The sequence below is a fragment of the Trachemys scripta genome, chromosome 2 (assembly GCF_013100865.1).
Source record: "Trachemys scripta elegans isolate TJP31775 chromosome 2, CAS_Tse_1.0, whole genome shotgun sequence".
NCBI classification, from domain to species: Eukaryota; Metazoa; Chordata; order Testudines; family Emydidae; genus Trachemys; species Trachemys scripta.
In genome coordinates, this window is record NC_048299.1 from 278,774,017 (window position 1) to 278,792,205 (window position 18,189).

At 43.0% G+C, this 18,189-nt stretch overlaps 1 protein-coding gene across 3 annotated transcripts in view; it reads right to left on the reverse strand.

Annotated features, from left to right (window-relative positions):
- The window catches only part of ZC3H3 (zinc finger CCCH-type containing 3), a 334,659-nt gene that overhangs the window by 210,068 nt on the left and 106,402 nt on the right, over positions 1 to 18,189 (reverse strand). For all 3 annotated transcript variants that reach the window (XR_004644830.1, XM_034763723.1, XM_034763722.1), the window contains exon 4: positions 1,797 to 1,953. Coding sequence is in view for 2 of the 3 variants with exons in the window: in XM_034763723.1 (XP_034619614.1) it covers positions 1,797 to 1,953 (157 nt within the window). In the remaining variant the exon portion in view is untranslated. The remainder of the gene's footprint in view (positions 1 to 1,796; positions 1,954 to 18,189) is intronic.

Here is an 18,189-nt window from a genome sequence, read left to right on the forward strand (position 1 = left end):
CACTGCTCTAGGGTCATGTAGTCATTGCAAACAAACCCCTGCAGATGCACAGAACGATCTGACAAATTGCAGTGTGAATAACAGTTATAGTGGACAACACAGTAAAGAACCCCTTGCTAGTGGCGACAGCTCCAGACAGAAGCGATCAGTTTAATCCCAAAACAATGAAGCATCTGGACTTAATTTAGTAAGCAATTTACATTTAACACTGGAAAAAACCTGAAAATAATTTATCCTGAACAGTTTGCTTGGCCACTATTTCCCTGTCCTCTCGGTTATGATTAAATGGCATTTTATTACTCTGCTCCTCCCTCTCTGTGAAGCTACTGCCAGAACCAGTGTCTACAGCCATGACACTGATGAGAACTTGACAGATTCGATATTCTGATTTCAGGGCAGAATCAAACCGAAGATGAGCTATCAGGACTAAACCTTCACTTACATGCAAATATCTACCATTGTAACTACCAACAACAAATGATGAACCTGTGAAATGCCAAGAAATGTAAGGCCTGCTTTACACTACAGAGTTGGGTCGGCTCAACTACGAAAGTTTCACGCCCTTTGTGATGTAGTTAAACCTACCTAAGCCCTGGTGTAGACACTGCTAGGTCGGTGTAACAATTCTTCCATCGAACTAGCTATCACCTCTCAGGCCTAGTCTTCACTTACCGGCTGGTCCGGCGGCACGCCATCGATGTTCTGTGATTGATCCCGGAAGTGCTCACAGTCGGTGCCGGTACTCCAGCTCGCCGAGAGGAGTACGTGGCGTCGACGGGGGGAGACTTCCTGCCGCGTCTGGACCGCGGTAAGTCCGGACTAAGGTACTTCGAATTCAGCTACGTTATTAACGTAGCTGAATTTGCGTACCTTAGTCCGAAGTCCGGACTAAGTGGGGACCAGGCCTCAGAAAGGTGGATTTCGTACAGTAAAGGAAAAATCCTTTCCGTCGCTGCAATAAGTGTCTACACTACTCCAGGTGTGCACCGCAGAGTTTCTAGTACAGACATACATTAGGCTAAAAATCTCAGGGTATTTGCAAGTTCGCAGTATACAAGCCCCTCTTCAAAACACCAATAAGAGATGTTCTAATTGGGCCAGCCTAGAAGTAGCACAAGGATTGATTTGACTGTGTGATTTACTATCGCGGAATGACAGTCATGGGTATTTGTGGATTCTATATAGAAGATAAAATATGAACATATGATGATATCTTGATGGAAAAGCAATGGGGGCGGGGTGGGGGGGGGGGGAGAAAGAGCAGGAAGAACCAGTATTTGGTCTGTTTGTGAACACAGAAAGTTGGTACATCTGGTTCATAAAAGGAAGGTGAATTGGAGGAGGGTCCATGGCTCAGTAGATACCTTCCATGAAGTGCAAGAGTAATTTGTAGACTAGTATGGAGAATAGGGCATGTTCCCTGGGCAAGAGTGTGACCTCAGGACCTCGATGCCAACTGACAGAGGACACCAAGGTGCATGGTGTACAAGGATCCCACGGGTTCACCAAAAGGGGTCATTGTAAGGGTCTCTACTGAAAGCCTGTGTCACACTGGTTATTTAATCACGAGAGATGTATGTACGGAAAATGTGTGAGGAGTTGTGTATGTATGCTGAAAATTATGTTTTCTAGGCCTTGTAGTTAAAGGCAGGTCACTCCAAGGTAGCGTGTCATGAGACAAACTTCTCCAGACAGGAGACGGGAGAAGTATCTCCCTGGTGAACCACTATATATTGTGAATCTCATAACAGAAGTCTATTAGCATTCTAATAGATTAGCATAGGCAGAAATGTTACCTGGATGTCACAAGTCGCCTTGTCTTCCAGCTGGGAACAGGAATGCTGAAGGATGACGACGAACTTGAAGGTGAAGCCACATTCTTCTTCACTATCCTATAGCGAGTCTGTACTACTTTATTAGCCACAGGGCTCCTTACAAGATGCCAGCTGGACCCTGGAAGAAAGTAAGCAAAAGAACAACCTGAAAAGTTCTCATCCTTAGGATGCATGTGATTAAGGGTGGGAAGGAGGCAAGCCACCTACATAACCAGTTCATACTATGCAGAGAAGAGTGGCTTCTAGCTAAGACTAAGGAGAGCTTGTTAGCACTTCAACTACTTATGATCCCCAATTTGGTCAGAAAGTAATGCCCCCCCCAAGTGTGCCCATACACACACGTGCACATGTACGGCACAAGCAATCAGATGTATTATGGGGGTGTTCATGTTTTTCTGTCCAAGGTAGGAACTGGACAAAATGGAACATTGTCTGTTGTAATTACTACGTACTGACTGTGTCAATCCTCATTAAGCTCACATAGTCTAGCTCCTGCTTACGGACAAAGAGGTTCTAAGTTTCAGTAGGTCATTAATACACAAAGTCTGAAGGATACGACTAGTTAGCCAGATCTGTTTGAGAGAGGAGAAGTGATCGGTCCAGTTTGACAGGCAGAAGATACTTTCATCTTTGGTTATATCATTGCACACTATTGACTGAAGCAGGCATTTCCCCACTGCATCTTAAAGAGTACAAATATTCCAGCCTTCCTACTGCACAATGGTCTTTTGAGACATTTCAAACACATTTAGAAAACACACCTTATCCCTGACATCTACATTCTGAATAGATTTATGTATTTAATCATTTCCATTTTCATAATATTTTGCAAGATGATCTATACGTCAGTTTTTAATGCGGAATGCTTCATGCAATTAACAGTTATATGTTTGACTCTGTTTTTCCTCTCCTTGATAGTTAGCAATTTTTTTTTTCACAGCTTTAAGGAATGCGTCTAATTGCCTGACTTTTATAACATACAGCTATAACTGCCCAGATAATTAAAGCTGACACTACATGCTGAGACTAAATCCTCTGGTTTTATAACTGATTTAAAGGGCTGGCTGGGTTTTTTTTGGAGATCTTCTAATTAAAATTATTGCAAGATGGAGAGGGGAAAACCAGACCCCACTTTTGTGTTTGCCCAATGTGTCCCTTGTTGGGAGAGGTGGGACTAGTGCTGCCCACAAGCTAAAATTTAGCATGTGGTAATAACAAGGATGCTAGGGGCACAGAGCTACCACTGCAAGTGTACAACCACATTCCAGCAGTCGCATCAGTGCTAAGTACTACCATAAGCAGAGCAGGTTTTGAGAATGTGATGGCAATAACTCCTGTGCCCTCTTGCACCAGAGCTAAAATACAGGTACTCATATTTCTAGTTCATTCAGAAGCTGGGTCCAAGAGCTAATTCAAATTCAGCAACTCGGTACCTCTGTTAGGAAATGGAGGGTAGAATAGCAGCATGAATCTCCCATCCCAAATTCAGACAGCGGTAAAAAATCTTTAACACATGGGATACGCAAGAGAAGGCTCGATAGTGCAAAATGTCACTTGAGATCTTAATAATAAAAATGAAGATAGCAACTTTCCCCCTGAATTATAATGGAAAAAAGAGGATCACGACCGAAGAGAGCAATATTTAGGAATACCGAGATCGTCAACTCTGCCTGTTAAAGGTTGTGCACACTCACGGCACTACACAAATACTGTCGTCATTCTATACAACTGTGACACTCTGACAAGGGCTCAGTGTAAATAAATCAAGGCAAATCTGGCAGCATATTTCCCATACTGAAGCATATACAATTAGGACAATAATTTTAATCTACCATTTTTCCTTCCACTACCTGCAGCTTTTACAGTTATATTGTAGGTTTTACATTAAAAAATATTCAAATTAGGGCTGTCAATTAATCACAGTTAACTCATGCGATTAACTCAAAAAAATTAATCGCGATTAATCGCAGTTTTATTCGTGCTGCTAAGCAATAGAATACCAATTGAAATTTATTAAATATTTTGGATGTTTTTCTACATTTTCAGATATATTGTATTCTGTATTGTAATTGAAATCAAAGTTTATATTTATTACTACAAATATTTGGCACCTTAAAAAATGATAAATAGTATTTTTCAATTCACCTCATACAAGTACTGTAAAGCAACCTCTTTGTTGTGACAGTGCAATTTATAAATGTAGATTTTTTTTTTGTTACATAAGTGCACTCAGAAACAAAATGTAAAACTTCAGAGCCTACAAGTCCACTCAGTCCTGCTTCTTGTTCAGCCAATTGCTAAAACAAACAAGTTAGTTTACAATTACAGGAGATAACGCTGCCCTCTTACTTACAATATCAATAGAAAGTGAGAAAAGGTATTTGCATGGCATTGCAAGACATTTACATGCCAGATATGCTAAACATTTGTATGCCACTTCATGCTTCGGCCACAAGCATGTCCACCTTGAGAGAATGCTTAAAGAACTGAATGCGAAAAGTAGTCAAGTCGGATTAAAAATGAACCAGTCGAAAACGAAATATGAGATCAGATGTTCTGCCAAGAACCCAAATAACTCTTGGAGCAGATCCAAGAGGTCGACAAATACGTTTATTTGGGCCAAAAAGTCAACATGCGCCACGATCAGAAAGGCGAACTGTCGCGCAGAAAAAAAGCTGGATAGTGCGCATTCAACGACATCAGGGACATCCTCCAAGGAAAGATCAGCAAAACAACTCGTGCAAATCTTTTTAACTCAACCGTGCTTCCAGCGATGCTATATGGCAGTGAAACATGGTCGCTGACGAAGACTGAAGAACATCAACTGTCTGTCACACAGAGGGCGATGGAACAAACATTTTGGGGCATTTCGCTCCGCGATCGCATCCCCAATGAAATAATTAGGCAGCAGTCTGGAGTCCGAGATGATGTTGTCGAAAGCAGGCTCAGCAAAACGCAGTGGGTGAGACACGTGGCCCGACTCAGTGACAACAGATGGACTGCAGCTATATCTGAGTGGTATCCACGAGAACTGAAATGGCCACGCGGTCGGCCTCCAAAGAGGTGGGATGATTTCTTAACAAGGAGATATGGACAAACATGGCGAAGGATGGCCAAAGCGAGAGAAGATAATATATGGAGATATACCTATCTCATAGAACTGGAAGGGACCTCGAAAGGTCATTGAGTCCAGCCCCTGCCTTCACTAGCAGGACCAAGTACTGATTTTTGCCCCAGATCCCTAAGAGGCCCCCTCAAGGACTGAACTCACAACCCTGGGTTTAGCAGGCCAATGCTCAAACCACTGAGCTATCCCTCCCCCTGAAGATTGGAAGACGTGTTGTGATCGGCTCAGTCTTAACTGATGAAGGACCGACAGTCTACGCAGTCTACGCAGATACAGCACTCAACCCAATGTTTAAAAATCCGAAGTGCCTTCCAAAATCTGAGAGAGATGACATGTGGAGCATGCTTTCAGATGTCTTAAAAGACCAACAGTCCGATGCAGAAACTACAGAACCCGAACCACTAAAAAAGAAAATCAACTTTCTGCTGGTGGCATCTGACTGAGATGATGAAATGAACATGCGTTCGTCCGCACTGCTTTGGATCGTTATTGAGCAGAACCCGTCATCAGCATGGACACATGTCTTCTGAAATGGTGGTTGAAGCATGAAGGGACATATGAATCTTTAGCGCATCTGGCACATAAACATCTTGTGATGCCGGCTACAACAGTGCCATGCGAACACCTGTTCTCACTTTCAGGTGACATTGTAAACAAGATGTGGGCAGTATTATCTCCTGCAAATTGTAACCACACTTGTTTGTCTGAGCGATTGCTGAAGAAGGACTGAATGGACTTGTAGGTTCTAAAGTTATACATGGTTTTATTTTTGAATGCAGTTATTTTTTGTACAAAATTCTACATTTGTAAGTTCAACTTTCATGATAAAGAAATTGCACTACAGTACTTGTATGAGGTGAACTGAAAAATACTATTTCTTTTGTTTTTTACAGTGCAAATACTTGTAATCAAAATAACTATAAAGTGAGCACTGTATGCTGTATATTCTCTGTTGTAACTGAAATCAATATATTTGAAAATGTAGAAAACATCCAAAAATATGTAAATACATGGTATTCTATTACTGATTAATCACGCGATTAATTCTTTTAATCGCTTGACAGCCTAAATTCAAATGGTTAAAATCAGACCAAACAATACTTCTCAAATACAGCAAATGCAGTGGTTCAAGCATGCAAGTAGGAAGTCCTTTGAGAAGACTGCATGATTGAGCTTCTGATGCAAACCAGCTCGTTTTGGAAGGACATGGATATGGGGTCCAAAGACTACGGGTTTTGGTATATGTTTGTACAGTGCTGAGCACAAAGGGGCCTTGATTCCTTACTGAGGCCCTTACTTGTTACCACAACGTAAATAATTAATAATAAATGCACTGAAATAATCTTATGTACTGTTATGTCAATAAATAGCCTCAGCACAAAACACATTATAATGCTTTTTAGGGTGGCGGGATTCTGCTGTAGGGAGACCTACAGATCTAATGCAGTCTGCAATTATCAGCAAGCATTAATAAAAATAGCAGTGCTATACAGTATATTAAATACCAAACAGGGTACATTAAGTTAATGTTAAGTATTAAATACCCACAAAAGCCAGGAAGTTAAAGCCAGCAGCTTAAAGAGCTACTGGTGCCTTTTAGTAAAAAATTCTGCTTAAACAAACTCCCCACAGATCTATAAATCAAATCAAATATTCCCAATCCTTTTCTTCCTTCTCTCTTAATTAACAATTATTTACATTAAAAAATGTTCTTTGTTTCCGAGATATTCCAGCCCCTTGTTCCCCACATAGAAGTCTATGGTTTTGACAAGCATTTCCAAATCAACCAGTTCTAAAAGATAACCAGTAGGGAATAGGAAGTAACAGGCTGCAGGCAGTGGGGAAATCTAAGGCCCTGTCTACACTTGGGACATTTTTAAAAAAATTTCCCATCGCTGCAGACACCAGTTCAGTTCTACCAAATTAGCTATCTTGGGAGTGCCAGTGGAAACAGTTCCCATCCGTGTTTTCAGCACTCTCATCTCACCTTGATCACAGTGGGTCTAATTGACATGATGTAGCTAAATTAGTGTTAGCAAAGTCCTGCAGTTACAAAATTTCCCTAATGTAGACAAGACCTATGAAAGAAAGATCCTGTTGTGTTGCAAATCTTCCTAGCACTAAAGGCTGAGAAAGGGGATCGACTGAAAATGTAGAACAGAAACAGGACCGTTTCTCATCTAAACAGAATGTTTATCAAAGTTTCCCCACACTGGACTTGTTAAAAACGATTGTAAGCTCCCCAGAGTAGTGACTGCATCATCCTGTGTATCTGTAGAGCTGTAGCACGGTTTGAGACCTATTATAATATAATTTCTAATATTATTGAGCCATGGCCAAGTTAGATTGTTTTGTTCATGGACATCTATTTAATTTAGTTATTTTGATTTAAATAACTAAAAAACACCTATCCAAGACTTTGGATGTGCTAATGCACCATTAACAATATCTCAGCAACATTAACATGATCAATTCAACAGGCGCTCAAGGCAGCCACCTACAAAAACTCTTTTCCGCCCATTTATTATCTAAGATGCATACCCTCAATCTTCTCCAAAGCCCTATGTAACAGATCTAAACTATCCCCTGATCTGGCCTATTTCAGACCAAGTGGGGGGAGCAAACTCCAGATTCCTCACAGAGAGCTTTAGTGATGCCAGGCCTTCATATGTTTTGCTATCCTCTAGCAGAAAGTCCAGAGTTGGAACTAAAAAATAAATGACTCCACTTCTCTGAATGGCCTCAAACAAAGCCATTCACAATTCATATGAGGACATGTTTCTGGCCAAGCATCTATAATATCACAGAGGTTCACACTGGAAAGCAGTTCTGCCTCTCCCCCTTTAGAAGGGGAATATAATGGTAGGGCTGACCCACTCCACACATTTCATATCCATAGATTTAATAGGACTACACTTAACATTTCAGTAAAGCTTTTTATGGATCTTAAAAGTCACGAAGCTATTTTACACAGAAGTCATGCAGAAAAGCAGTGGCAAAAATGTGAAGAGAGCCCAGGAGTCCCTGGCTCCCTGTTTCTCCTTGCCAAACATTAGACTACATCTTATTTCTAAACTTTCACACGTGTTTCCATGCATGTAGAATCATAGAATCATAGGGTTGGAAGAGACCTCGGGAAGTCATCTAGTCCAACCCCCTGCTCAAAGCAGGACCAACCCCAACTAAATCATCCCAGCCAGGACTTTGTCAAGCTGGGCCTTAAAAACCTCTAAGGATGGAGATTCCACCACCTCCCTAGGTAACCCATTCCAGTGCTTCACCACCCTCCTAGTGAAATAGTGTTTCCTAATACAAAACCTAGACCTCCCCCACTGCAACTTGAGACCATTACTTCTTGTTCTGTCGTCTGCCACCACTGAGAACAGCCGAGCTCCATCCTCTTTGGAACCCCCCTTCAGATAGTTGAAGGCTGCTATCAAATCCCCCCATATTCTTCTCTTCTGCAGACTAAACAAGTGCAGTTCCCTCAGCTTCTGCTCGTAAGTCATGTGCCCCAGCTCCCTAATCATTTTCGTTGCCCTCCGCTGGACTATCTCCAATTTGTCCACATCCTTTCTGTAGTGGGGGGCCCAAAACTGGACGCAATACTCCAGATGTGGCCTCACCAGTGCCAAATAGAGGGGAATAATCACTTCCCTCGATCTGCTGGCAATGCTCCTACTAATACAGCCCAATATGCTGTTAGCCTTCTTGGCAACAAGGGCACACCATTGACTCATATGCAGCTTCTCATCCACTGTAATCCCCAGGTCCTTCTCTGCAGAACTGCTGCTTAGCCAGTCGGTCCCCAGCCTGTAGCGGTGCATGGGATACTTCAGTCCTAAGTGCAGAACTCTGCACTTCTCCTCGTTGAACCTCATCAGATTTCTTTTGGCCCAATCCTCCAATTTGTCTAGGTCACTCTGGACCCTATACCTACCCTCCAGATTATCTAGCTCCGCCCAGCTTAGTGTCATCTCTGAACTTGCTGAGGGTGCAATCTATCCCATCGTCCAGATCATTAATAAAGATGTTGAACAAAACTGGCCCCAGGTCCGACCCCTGGGGCACTCCGTTTGATACCGGCTGCCAACTAGACATCGAGCTGTTGATCACTTGCCATCGAGCCCGACAATCTAGCCAGCTTTCTATCCACTTTATAGTCCATTCATCCAATCCATACTTTTTTAATTTGCTGGCAAGAATACTGTGTATTACTGTGTAATATGTACAGATCCCTGTAGGAATTTGCCTAAGCATGCTACTTGCATATTTGAAATATTAGCTGACTCTTTACCTATGTTCTGACCTTATACAATTATTTAAGTTGGGAATTTGTCAAATACATTAAAGTTATTTTTTTTTTTCGTTTTGGCACCTTTACAAGCTCTCGTAGCTGCTAATCAATCAGACATCCAATCAAACTCTTGCCTGACATCCCTCACTGCCTTGCACTTACAAGTGAGGTAAGAAATAGAGGTCCCAAATTGTGGTGGCTTTCAGTTCCCCCTCCCCACCATTCCCAAAACACAGACAGACCGGCGCCTGGCAAACTCTATTCCACAGCGGTAATTGGATGTTGCATTCATACAGTAGCTGCTCTTCTGATACTGGTGTGCGCGAGTCTCTGGCATTAACCACGTTCTGAAAGAGACTCTCCGAAGCAGCTCAGTTTTCTATTATTACTTGCTAGCTGAGGGGTTTTGTGTAGATAATCATGTTATTTAGATAGGATGTTGGTTTAATTCCCTTCATTACAGGCTCCCAGGGTTGTAATTTTTTTTCGCCGCATGATGTATTCCCTGTGGCACATTTCACTCAAATCAAACACTTTACGCTTTTATTACAAACAATACCCCAGCGCCTCCCGTTATCAGCCCAGCACACACACGCACGCTCCTTGCAGAGATCCAGAGGTCAGTTCTAATGACTAATCGATCTCATTAGCTTTCCTAATTAAAAACTTTACTACCGCAATGGAAGACAAACTACAAAAAAACTGCTTGCATCATATTTGAATGGGATATGAGCACCATTTATCAGCCAGGGCTCACAGCTCATGCACACCAGAGTGCTCCGTGCATTGCTGAGATGGTGGTTTTACTCCGAGACATGCCTCCCCCGTGAACAATTCACACCAACCACACCCAAGGAGAAGAGGAAAGGAGGAAGGAAAAAACCTGGTATGGAAACTTAAGACACCTTATGGCTGACCTTCACAATGGCACCTTATTGCCATAAAAGTCTTAAAGCGATACTTATGTATGCATCCTTCCCAAGGTTCCTTATGAGCTGATGGAGTCAAAGAACCAAAGCGTGCCACTCTTTCGACTCAGCCTTTTAGGAAGACGTTTGAACGCTGTAACATCAAGGTGGTAAACCTCTCTGGTTAAGCTTCACAATAATATACTTTGCACTTACACAGCACATTCTAAGTGTGTCTGTGCATTCACTCAGACACACAACACTCATGAGAGCTAGGGAAGCATGATCCCCATTTTACAGATGGGAAATCTGGGGGGAGGGGGAGAGAGAGAATAAACATCCTTTCCTAGCATCACATAGGGAGTCTGTGGTAGAGCCAGGAACAGAACTCAAACTCCTAGTTCTTTGCCTTAACAATGGGATCATTCTCAAGGCTAGTGTTCATCTTCCATCTGCTTCAACCATCAGTGATTTTCATTTATTTTCATTTTTCCTCCCCCCAAATTAATGAATAGCTAAAATGAATGTTCAAAGTGAGGGGAGAGGCTAAGTTTTTTTATACAAAGTGACAAAATAGGATTGTTTCCCTAAAACCAGAATTTCTTAGAATGGATTTGTATGTCCACATATTCACACGTACATGGGTTCATCTTGAGATCTTACATCCCCTCCAAACCGGGTGAACATGGAAAAAGACTACCTCCTTCTTATTTATATAGCACCCTTTATCTCAAAGGCTCCAACCACTTACATTTTACTTCTCCATAGCTACCATAGAAATCAGAAGCGGGAAAGACATTAGCCAGTCTAGTCTGTCTCCCAGCCAAAGCAGGATTTTCCTCTACATTTTTCAGCAATTTCTCCAACACAATTTTCAATGAACCAAAAAAATGAGACTTCCATCTCTTCCTTGGGGAGAATGTGCCCTCGTCTGCTGGATCTCGCTGTTGGGCTGAGGAGCCAGGAAAACTTCCTAAATTCTCTGCTGCATAATTTCTTATGCCTACAATCACACAGGAGCTGTACTGACAGAAAGGCAGCACGTATAACCAGATGATGATAACTCACCACCCTTTGTTCATTTCTGCAGATCTTTGTTCAGTTTACTACGTTATTTCTCTAGAGATAGAATATCGTTGGCACATGCCCAGAGTACCAATAATCAAGCATGGTAAGTAGAGAAAGACAGTAAACTAGCAGCCATTGTTGGGATAGATTAGCTAATCATCTAAACTGGTAGGGTAAATCCTATGTTCCTAAAAGTGAGAGGAATAAAGTACCCGAATGATCAAGGTACAGTGCAAGGATAAAGTCTGGGAGCTGAGATTCCCAGAGACAACAGATTTCAATTCCTTTGTAAAGGAAAAATGCAAGGACAAAGAAGTGGGCCAGTCGGGCTCTGTAAGATGCTCCAACATCTGAGGGTCACAAGGATCCACACTAGAAACAGAGAGGGACTGTGGACCCCTTGTGGGGTCACAAGGGGCCATTAAGACTTGCAGGGAGAGAACCACAGGAGCTGTCATCAAAACAGTCAGGAAGGGTAGGCACCAAACTGAACCCCGAAGTCAGTGGAAAATGGGCAATAGCAGAAGTGACGTGTTTATTTTCTGTTACTTGGAACTCAGTTCAGGGTAGGAGAGCCCTCGAGGGCAATGAATGCCAGGGTTAGAAAATGAACAGCAAAGGTGGTTCGGCTACAGCCACTCAGGGCTTTAGGGGAATCGCTGGAAAGAAGGATGAGTTAGCATTAGCCTAACAGGCTTCTACAAATCTATCAGGGAAGACAGGCTGGTGAAAAAGCAGGAGGCAGATGAAACCAACAATAATTCTAGTGTGGCTGAGCCCCAGAGCTGCCTGTTTCAAAGGCAGCCTGTTAACAAGAAAGCTAAAGGGGGGCAAGTATAATATACCATAGATACCGATCCTGGCTCTGATTCGCTTCCACTGAATTCCTTAGTGCAGGATCAGGGCCACAAATCAAATAAGGGAATAACTGAAAATCTTTACTGAATGTGTATTGTAGAGGTCACCTGGGGGGTAACCACGAGAGCGAAGTTTACATTGAGACTGTGATGGTAAAAAACACACAGAATCACAGCCATAAACAGCACAGGAACGCTCGTGTCCGTTTTTAGTGTGGAGCAGGCCTCAATGTGTGATATAAACCAATGTAGTTAAATCAGTGCAGCTGTGTGTGGGAACCTTCCTCCAACAGGCATAAGCAGAGTTACACCAGTATAACTGCACCCACACTAGGGCTTTTTCCAGTGTAGCTACATTGGTAAAAATCACCCCCTTAAATGACAGAGCTAGGTAGGCCAGGCTTTGTACCAATTTCAGAGTATCCACACTAGGAAGGTTCACTGATTGAGTTAAATTTGTGCACAAATTGTGTGTAGATAAGACCTTGGTCTATTTCTCTAGCTGTAGGGACACACTGTACTCCTCCTTCATTTCAATAAGAACATAACGGCCATACTCGGTCAGACCAAAGGTCCATCCAGCCCAGTAGCCTGTCTGCAGACAGTGGCCAATGTCAGGAGTGAACCTAACAGGTAATGATCAAGTGATCTACGAACTATCCACTTCAAAATCCTAATTAGGGCTGCTGAAATGTTAACATTGTTATGCATGTCTAACACATCTCAGGACTTGTCTATATGGTGCGGTTAAGTGCTCTCTGGGGGTGTGATTTCTAAAGCCCTCTAATGTGCTTTGCATGAACTGGTCCACGCAGACCAGGCTGGTGCACTTTAATGTAGTATTGTTTCAAACAGCACTAAATTAAAGTGCACTGTTTGAGGCAGAGACTGCTACAGCGAGATTCAAACCTGCGACCCCCTGCATTCTGAAACCACTGCTTTAACCTGTTGAGCTACGAAGTTAGACCCCAGTTCCCCTCAGCAGAGGGAGGAGGTTGTTTAAGGCTGAGGAGTGCCACATGACCAAGGAAGGAGCGACGAGCCACCAGTGAGGAGAGATTGAACCAGGGACTGCTTTTCAGACCCTAGCGAGATTCAAACCTGCGACCCTGGTATTGCGAGACCACTGTTCTAACCCCCTGAGCTATGGAACCCAGCTGCAGATCCCCTCACCACAGGGAGGAGGTTGGTTTAGGCTGAGGAGCGTTGAGCCAACGAGGAAGGAGAGTGTTAAACAGAGACTGCTACCCACGCCCCAGCAAGATTGGAACCTACGACCCCTAAACCAGTGAGCACAGGAGGGACTTACACGGACCAATTAATGCACCACACATTAGGGCGCTTTAGAAATCAACCCCCCGTAGAATGTATTACCCTACCGTGCAGACGAGCCCTCAAATTCATTGTGTTTGTTCCCCCAATGCTGCTCCCAGGCTGAGTTCTCTGCTCCCCTGGTACCCAAAATAGACCTTTCTTATCATGCTCCTCCTAGTGAAGGCAATTGGGGTTTCTTTCCATGCTGGACATTTTTTCTCCTTACTATGGTTATTTAATATTATATTATTGTAGCACTCATTGTGCTAGCCACTGTACAAATACATCTGGAGATACTTTCTTTGTACCAAACAGACCACAACATAAGACAATAAATGATTAATAAAATGTGGGGGAGAGGAATACAATCAGATACAATTGTAATGTTTCAAATCCTTACCCCCCGCCACCAATAATAATCAATATATAAAGTACCAACTCTGCCCCTAACCCCATTAGTGACTGGCTGATTTCCTAAGTGGCACAGGTGGGTCTTGGGCACACATTTCCCAGGTTACCCTGCTTTACAGCAATCACAATTGTGGTGTCTTAGGTGGAGCCCAAAGTGGGCACACACAGTTCCTTTCTTTAGCTGCTGTCCATATCATCTGGCACAGGATTGTGGGGGAGAAGGGGACCTTTGGCAAGACTAAGTTTACTCCCAGGTATCAAGCATGAGGAGTGGGCACCCAAGTCCAGATTTTACCTAGAAACTCCCACTTGACTGTCTGCTGTTACATAATCATTTCAGCAGAACCTGCTTGCCTGGCATTCTCAACGGCTCCATAGATCACATATATTCTCATTGGCAAGCACACCTGCAAAACAGGTTAAGAAGTTGTCCCACACTGTACAGCTGGTAAATGCAATGTTAATGATCTGCAGAACTCTGCATTATTGAGGCAGAAGACTCAGCAGGATTTTCCACAATTTGGCAGCAAAAGGAGCTAATGAAAGTTCAGGCTGCATGCAAAAGGCATCAAGCCACAGAACAAGCAACCGATAGTCCCTTTTTATAAGGTCCCACTGAGGCCATGCCTAGAATCCTACGTTCAGCTCTGGGCAACTCAATACCCGAAAGATGTACATAAACGGAAAGGAATTCAGAGAACAGCAGCAAAAATATTATATAAAGGGCTTAAAAGTTTGCTATATTAGAGGAAAGCAAATGAATAACCAGTAGATACCACTTGGCTAAGCAACAATTAAACAGAGATAAGGTAACTGTCTAACCACCACAAGAAGAGGAATTATTTATGGTTGTGCAAGTGGTTACAACTACGAGGAATGGGATGAAACTGAGCAAAGGCAACTTTATGGCTGAATACAAGGAACAATTTCTTACCTGAAGAATAGTCCCATGGGGAAGCAGTGGACGCCTTATTGCTTGGGTCACAAGAGATTAGATGGGACAAAGCAGCAGATAACATATTATAGGAAACAATCCTGGGTTGGTCAAAGGGCTGTTAACTTAATGGGTGTCCACACTTCTCAGACTCACTGCTACAGGGTTGTTGTTTTTTTTGCAGTGTAGACACACCTGGATTGACTCTACAGTCTGTCTCTCTGATCTCTATAACCTGAAATTACCTGAAGAATTGTATTGGCTTTGCAACCAGACAGCCTTGAAAGAAATCTATTCACAAAGGCGAGTGTGCTGAACATTGTTCAGTATGTGAGGTACAAAATGAAGAACAGGGAAGGATCTTTCACAATTTTAACCAGTTTTCCTCCTTTCCATTTTCCAGCACCCATGGACATCGGCATTGGGGGCAGAAATGAACTGTCCAACATGAGCATTACAGGGCAGAGGGAAATGTACTCATCAGAGCTGCAAGCTGGAGACTTGCTAAATATTGAAGAGCCTGGTACTAACTCTCAGACTGCAAGGGACTCTCCCTCTGCATCTTCAAAACAGGCACTTAGCTCTTCAGGCTTAGACGCCTCCAGAATTTGCTATCTAGTCAAGAATTGCCTCATAAGGGATCTCAAACAATTTCCCCAGATGTGCCACAAATTGAATAAGAGACTGTTCTGCACAGTGAATACTACGATGGAAAATTGTTATTTATACTGATTTTTGCATAATATATGAGGGACCCCGCAGAGAGGCACACGTGTGATACTGATCCTTTGAATTGCATAATGTAAGATTATGTCAGAGAGCTGATGTTTAAATGATCTGCGATGCTGAGCTGTACTCCTGGAAAAATGGTGACAAATGTTTCCCTAGGAGGCACAGGCCTGCTTTCTGAGAAGGTTGGAAATGCAGACTGAGACAGCTAATATCTGGTACTTTAAAAGCCAGAACTCTTATAGCCACTCAGTCAACTTTTTTATTAGCCTACCATACTTAGAAATATTCGTTCCAGATGAAAATCTGCCTGACAAAACCTCAGGCCAGGAGCCACCTTTACCTTTACGACCAGCTCTCCAAAACCTCCCAAATACGAATGACAACTTCTCCATTGCCAAATGAGTTTTTTGCTCATCTCACACTGGTAGGGGCAGGAACGATCAGTGGCATAGTTCTATCAGCGTGTGCCAAGAGCTTACCTTCGGAGGCTACTTTCAGCTTGGGGAGGTCTGGCAACTCACCAACTACAGTTGAAGCTGATATCATCCGATGCCTGACAGGATGGGCCAGTGGTAAGGGTGGTAGCCTGGGACCAAGGAAGCCAGATTCAGTTCTCTGCTCCACCACAGATTCTTTTTGACCTTCAGCAAGTCACTTAGTCTCTCTCTGCCTCGGTTCCTCCTGTAAATTGGGGGGATAACAGGACTTTCCTACCTCACTGGGGCAACTGAAAGCAAGAGTGAGATTTAAGCTCCCATGCTGTTCCCTGTGTGGAAGGCAGAGCGTACAAAGGAAGGTCATAAGGAGCTTCAGAACAACCTGGGCTGCTGCTCTAAATGTCTGCGCTTCCATCATTGGCTCGTGCGTGATCGAACACCGAGTAAGTGAAAACCCACAGAGGTAGAGACAGACACGGCATACTCAGAGAAAAGATAATGATCTTCTGCAGCCGTCTGGAGTATTTACCAGTGATACCAAGGGTTTCTCTCTATTAAATGTAACTTCCTCCTTAACCAACTGGTATTCAGTTCCCCAAAGGTCTAAACTACTGACCTGGGTTGGCAACAACATGGCAAAGTGCAGAAATCAGCCTAAAATCCCCACTCGGTGAGGATACAACACAGCAACCGTCTAGAACATTAACCTGGATACTGTCTGTTACAGGAGCATGGGCTCTTCTGAAGCGATGTGCTCTAGTGGTATCCGCGCAGGTCTGGGAACTAGGAACTCTGGAGTTCTAATCCCAGCTCTGATGTGGATTTCCTCTCTCTCTGCCTTCACAGACTTAGTTTTCCCAACTGTAAAATGGGGCTGAACCTCAACTCCCTCCTTGCTATCAGTTCCATGATGATTAGTGTTGGTGAAGCACTTTAATATGGAAAGAATGAAGTATTTGTCTTTAAAATATCCATTAAAGCTTTTTATACAATTGCTTTATTTCAAAATGTTAAACTATGTATAGAAATTGAGAGTCTAAGGACTTTTAAGAAGAAACAACATTTCTATATGTTCTCATTTAGAACTCTCTCTCTCTCTCAAGTGTAAACAACGTAGATTTTAGGACCTGCTGGTTTATAGGAGTATATGAAAAACATCATTCTGCTCTCCATTAACAGCCGCAGCTGAAATTGATGAGAGAGGACTACACCACCACTCATAGCTGCTAGCTGTTCCTGGCTCTTGTTTTCGTGGCAACAGGCAGGCACTGCATTATCAGACACCACTGACACTGGGTTAGTTTTGTTTTTAAGCCATGCTTGGGAACAGGTTTGGCACTCAGAAATTACAGCTGAGAGCTGAAAAGGGGTAGGAGCTACAAACAGCACCTGGGAACTGCTGAGTAACTCCATTGTGTGGGCGCCCTCATTCTCCCCAGATAGGTGGGTGTACCACAGCTGTGTTGTGTGTGTATGGTCTGCAAGAGCCCTTATAAAGATCACCATCTATTACTTTTTGAGCAGCCAAGTATCTGCTCAATAAAATAATCTGATCCTGCCGTTTTGTGAAGTAAAGTGGGATTGTGTCTTGGCTATCAAAGTTATAGGTGGATGGAACTAAAGGGGCACACTGTCTCCTATAGAATGCTCCTTTCTCAGAAGTGCAATGCATCTGGCTGTGAATAGGCACAGACAGCAGACACCAGCACAAGTTTTCTGGACTCTGTTTCCACAGTGATCAACGCAGCTCCAAGACCACATGTAAGGTCACATCACAAAGCCACACAGGAGATCACATGCCCAGGAACATGTGGCCCTCTAGGGTGTGAAGTAACAGGACAGGGAAGCAACCAGGGAGAAAAGAACTAGAAGAACAATACCAAAATGAGAAGGGGGGAAAAGGGAAAAAGACAAAAGGAGAGAGCAGAAACTGAGCCTGGGAAGCTCAAAAGAGAAGAGAGGTGTATGTGAGGGTGCCCATCCTCAAATTCATTGCAAACGGGGTTTTGACAATTAAAAAGCCAAACATCATCGGTACACACAATAATGGGACTATGTCTTATGGCATTAGGAGTGTCCTTGCATTTCCAGACTTGGTGTCAGATCCACAAAATTCCTTGTTGGACCATTCAAGGGTTGTTGATCATATGTAATCTAACAACAGGGACTAATTTATACATTAACTTGATTCAAGGTTATCAGAGCTCCTATCCCAACCAACTACAAATTCTCTTGGTGATTCACTTTTACCCAAAAAACACCTGCAAAA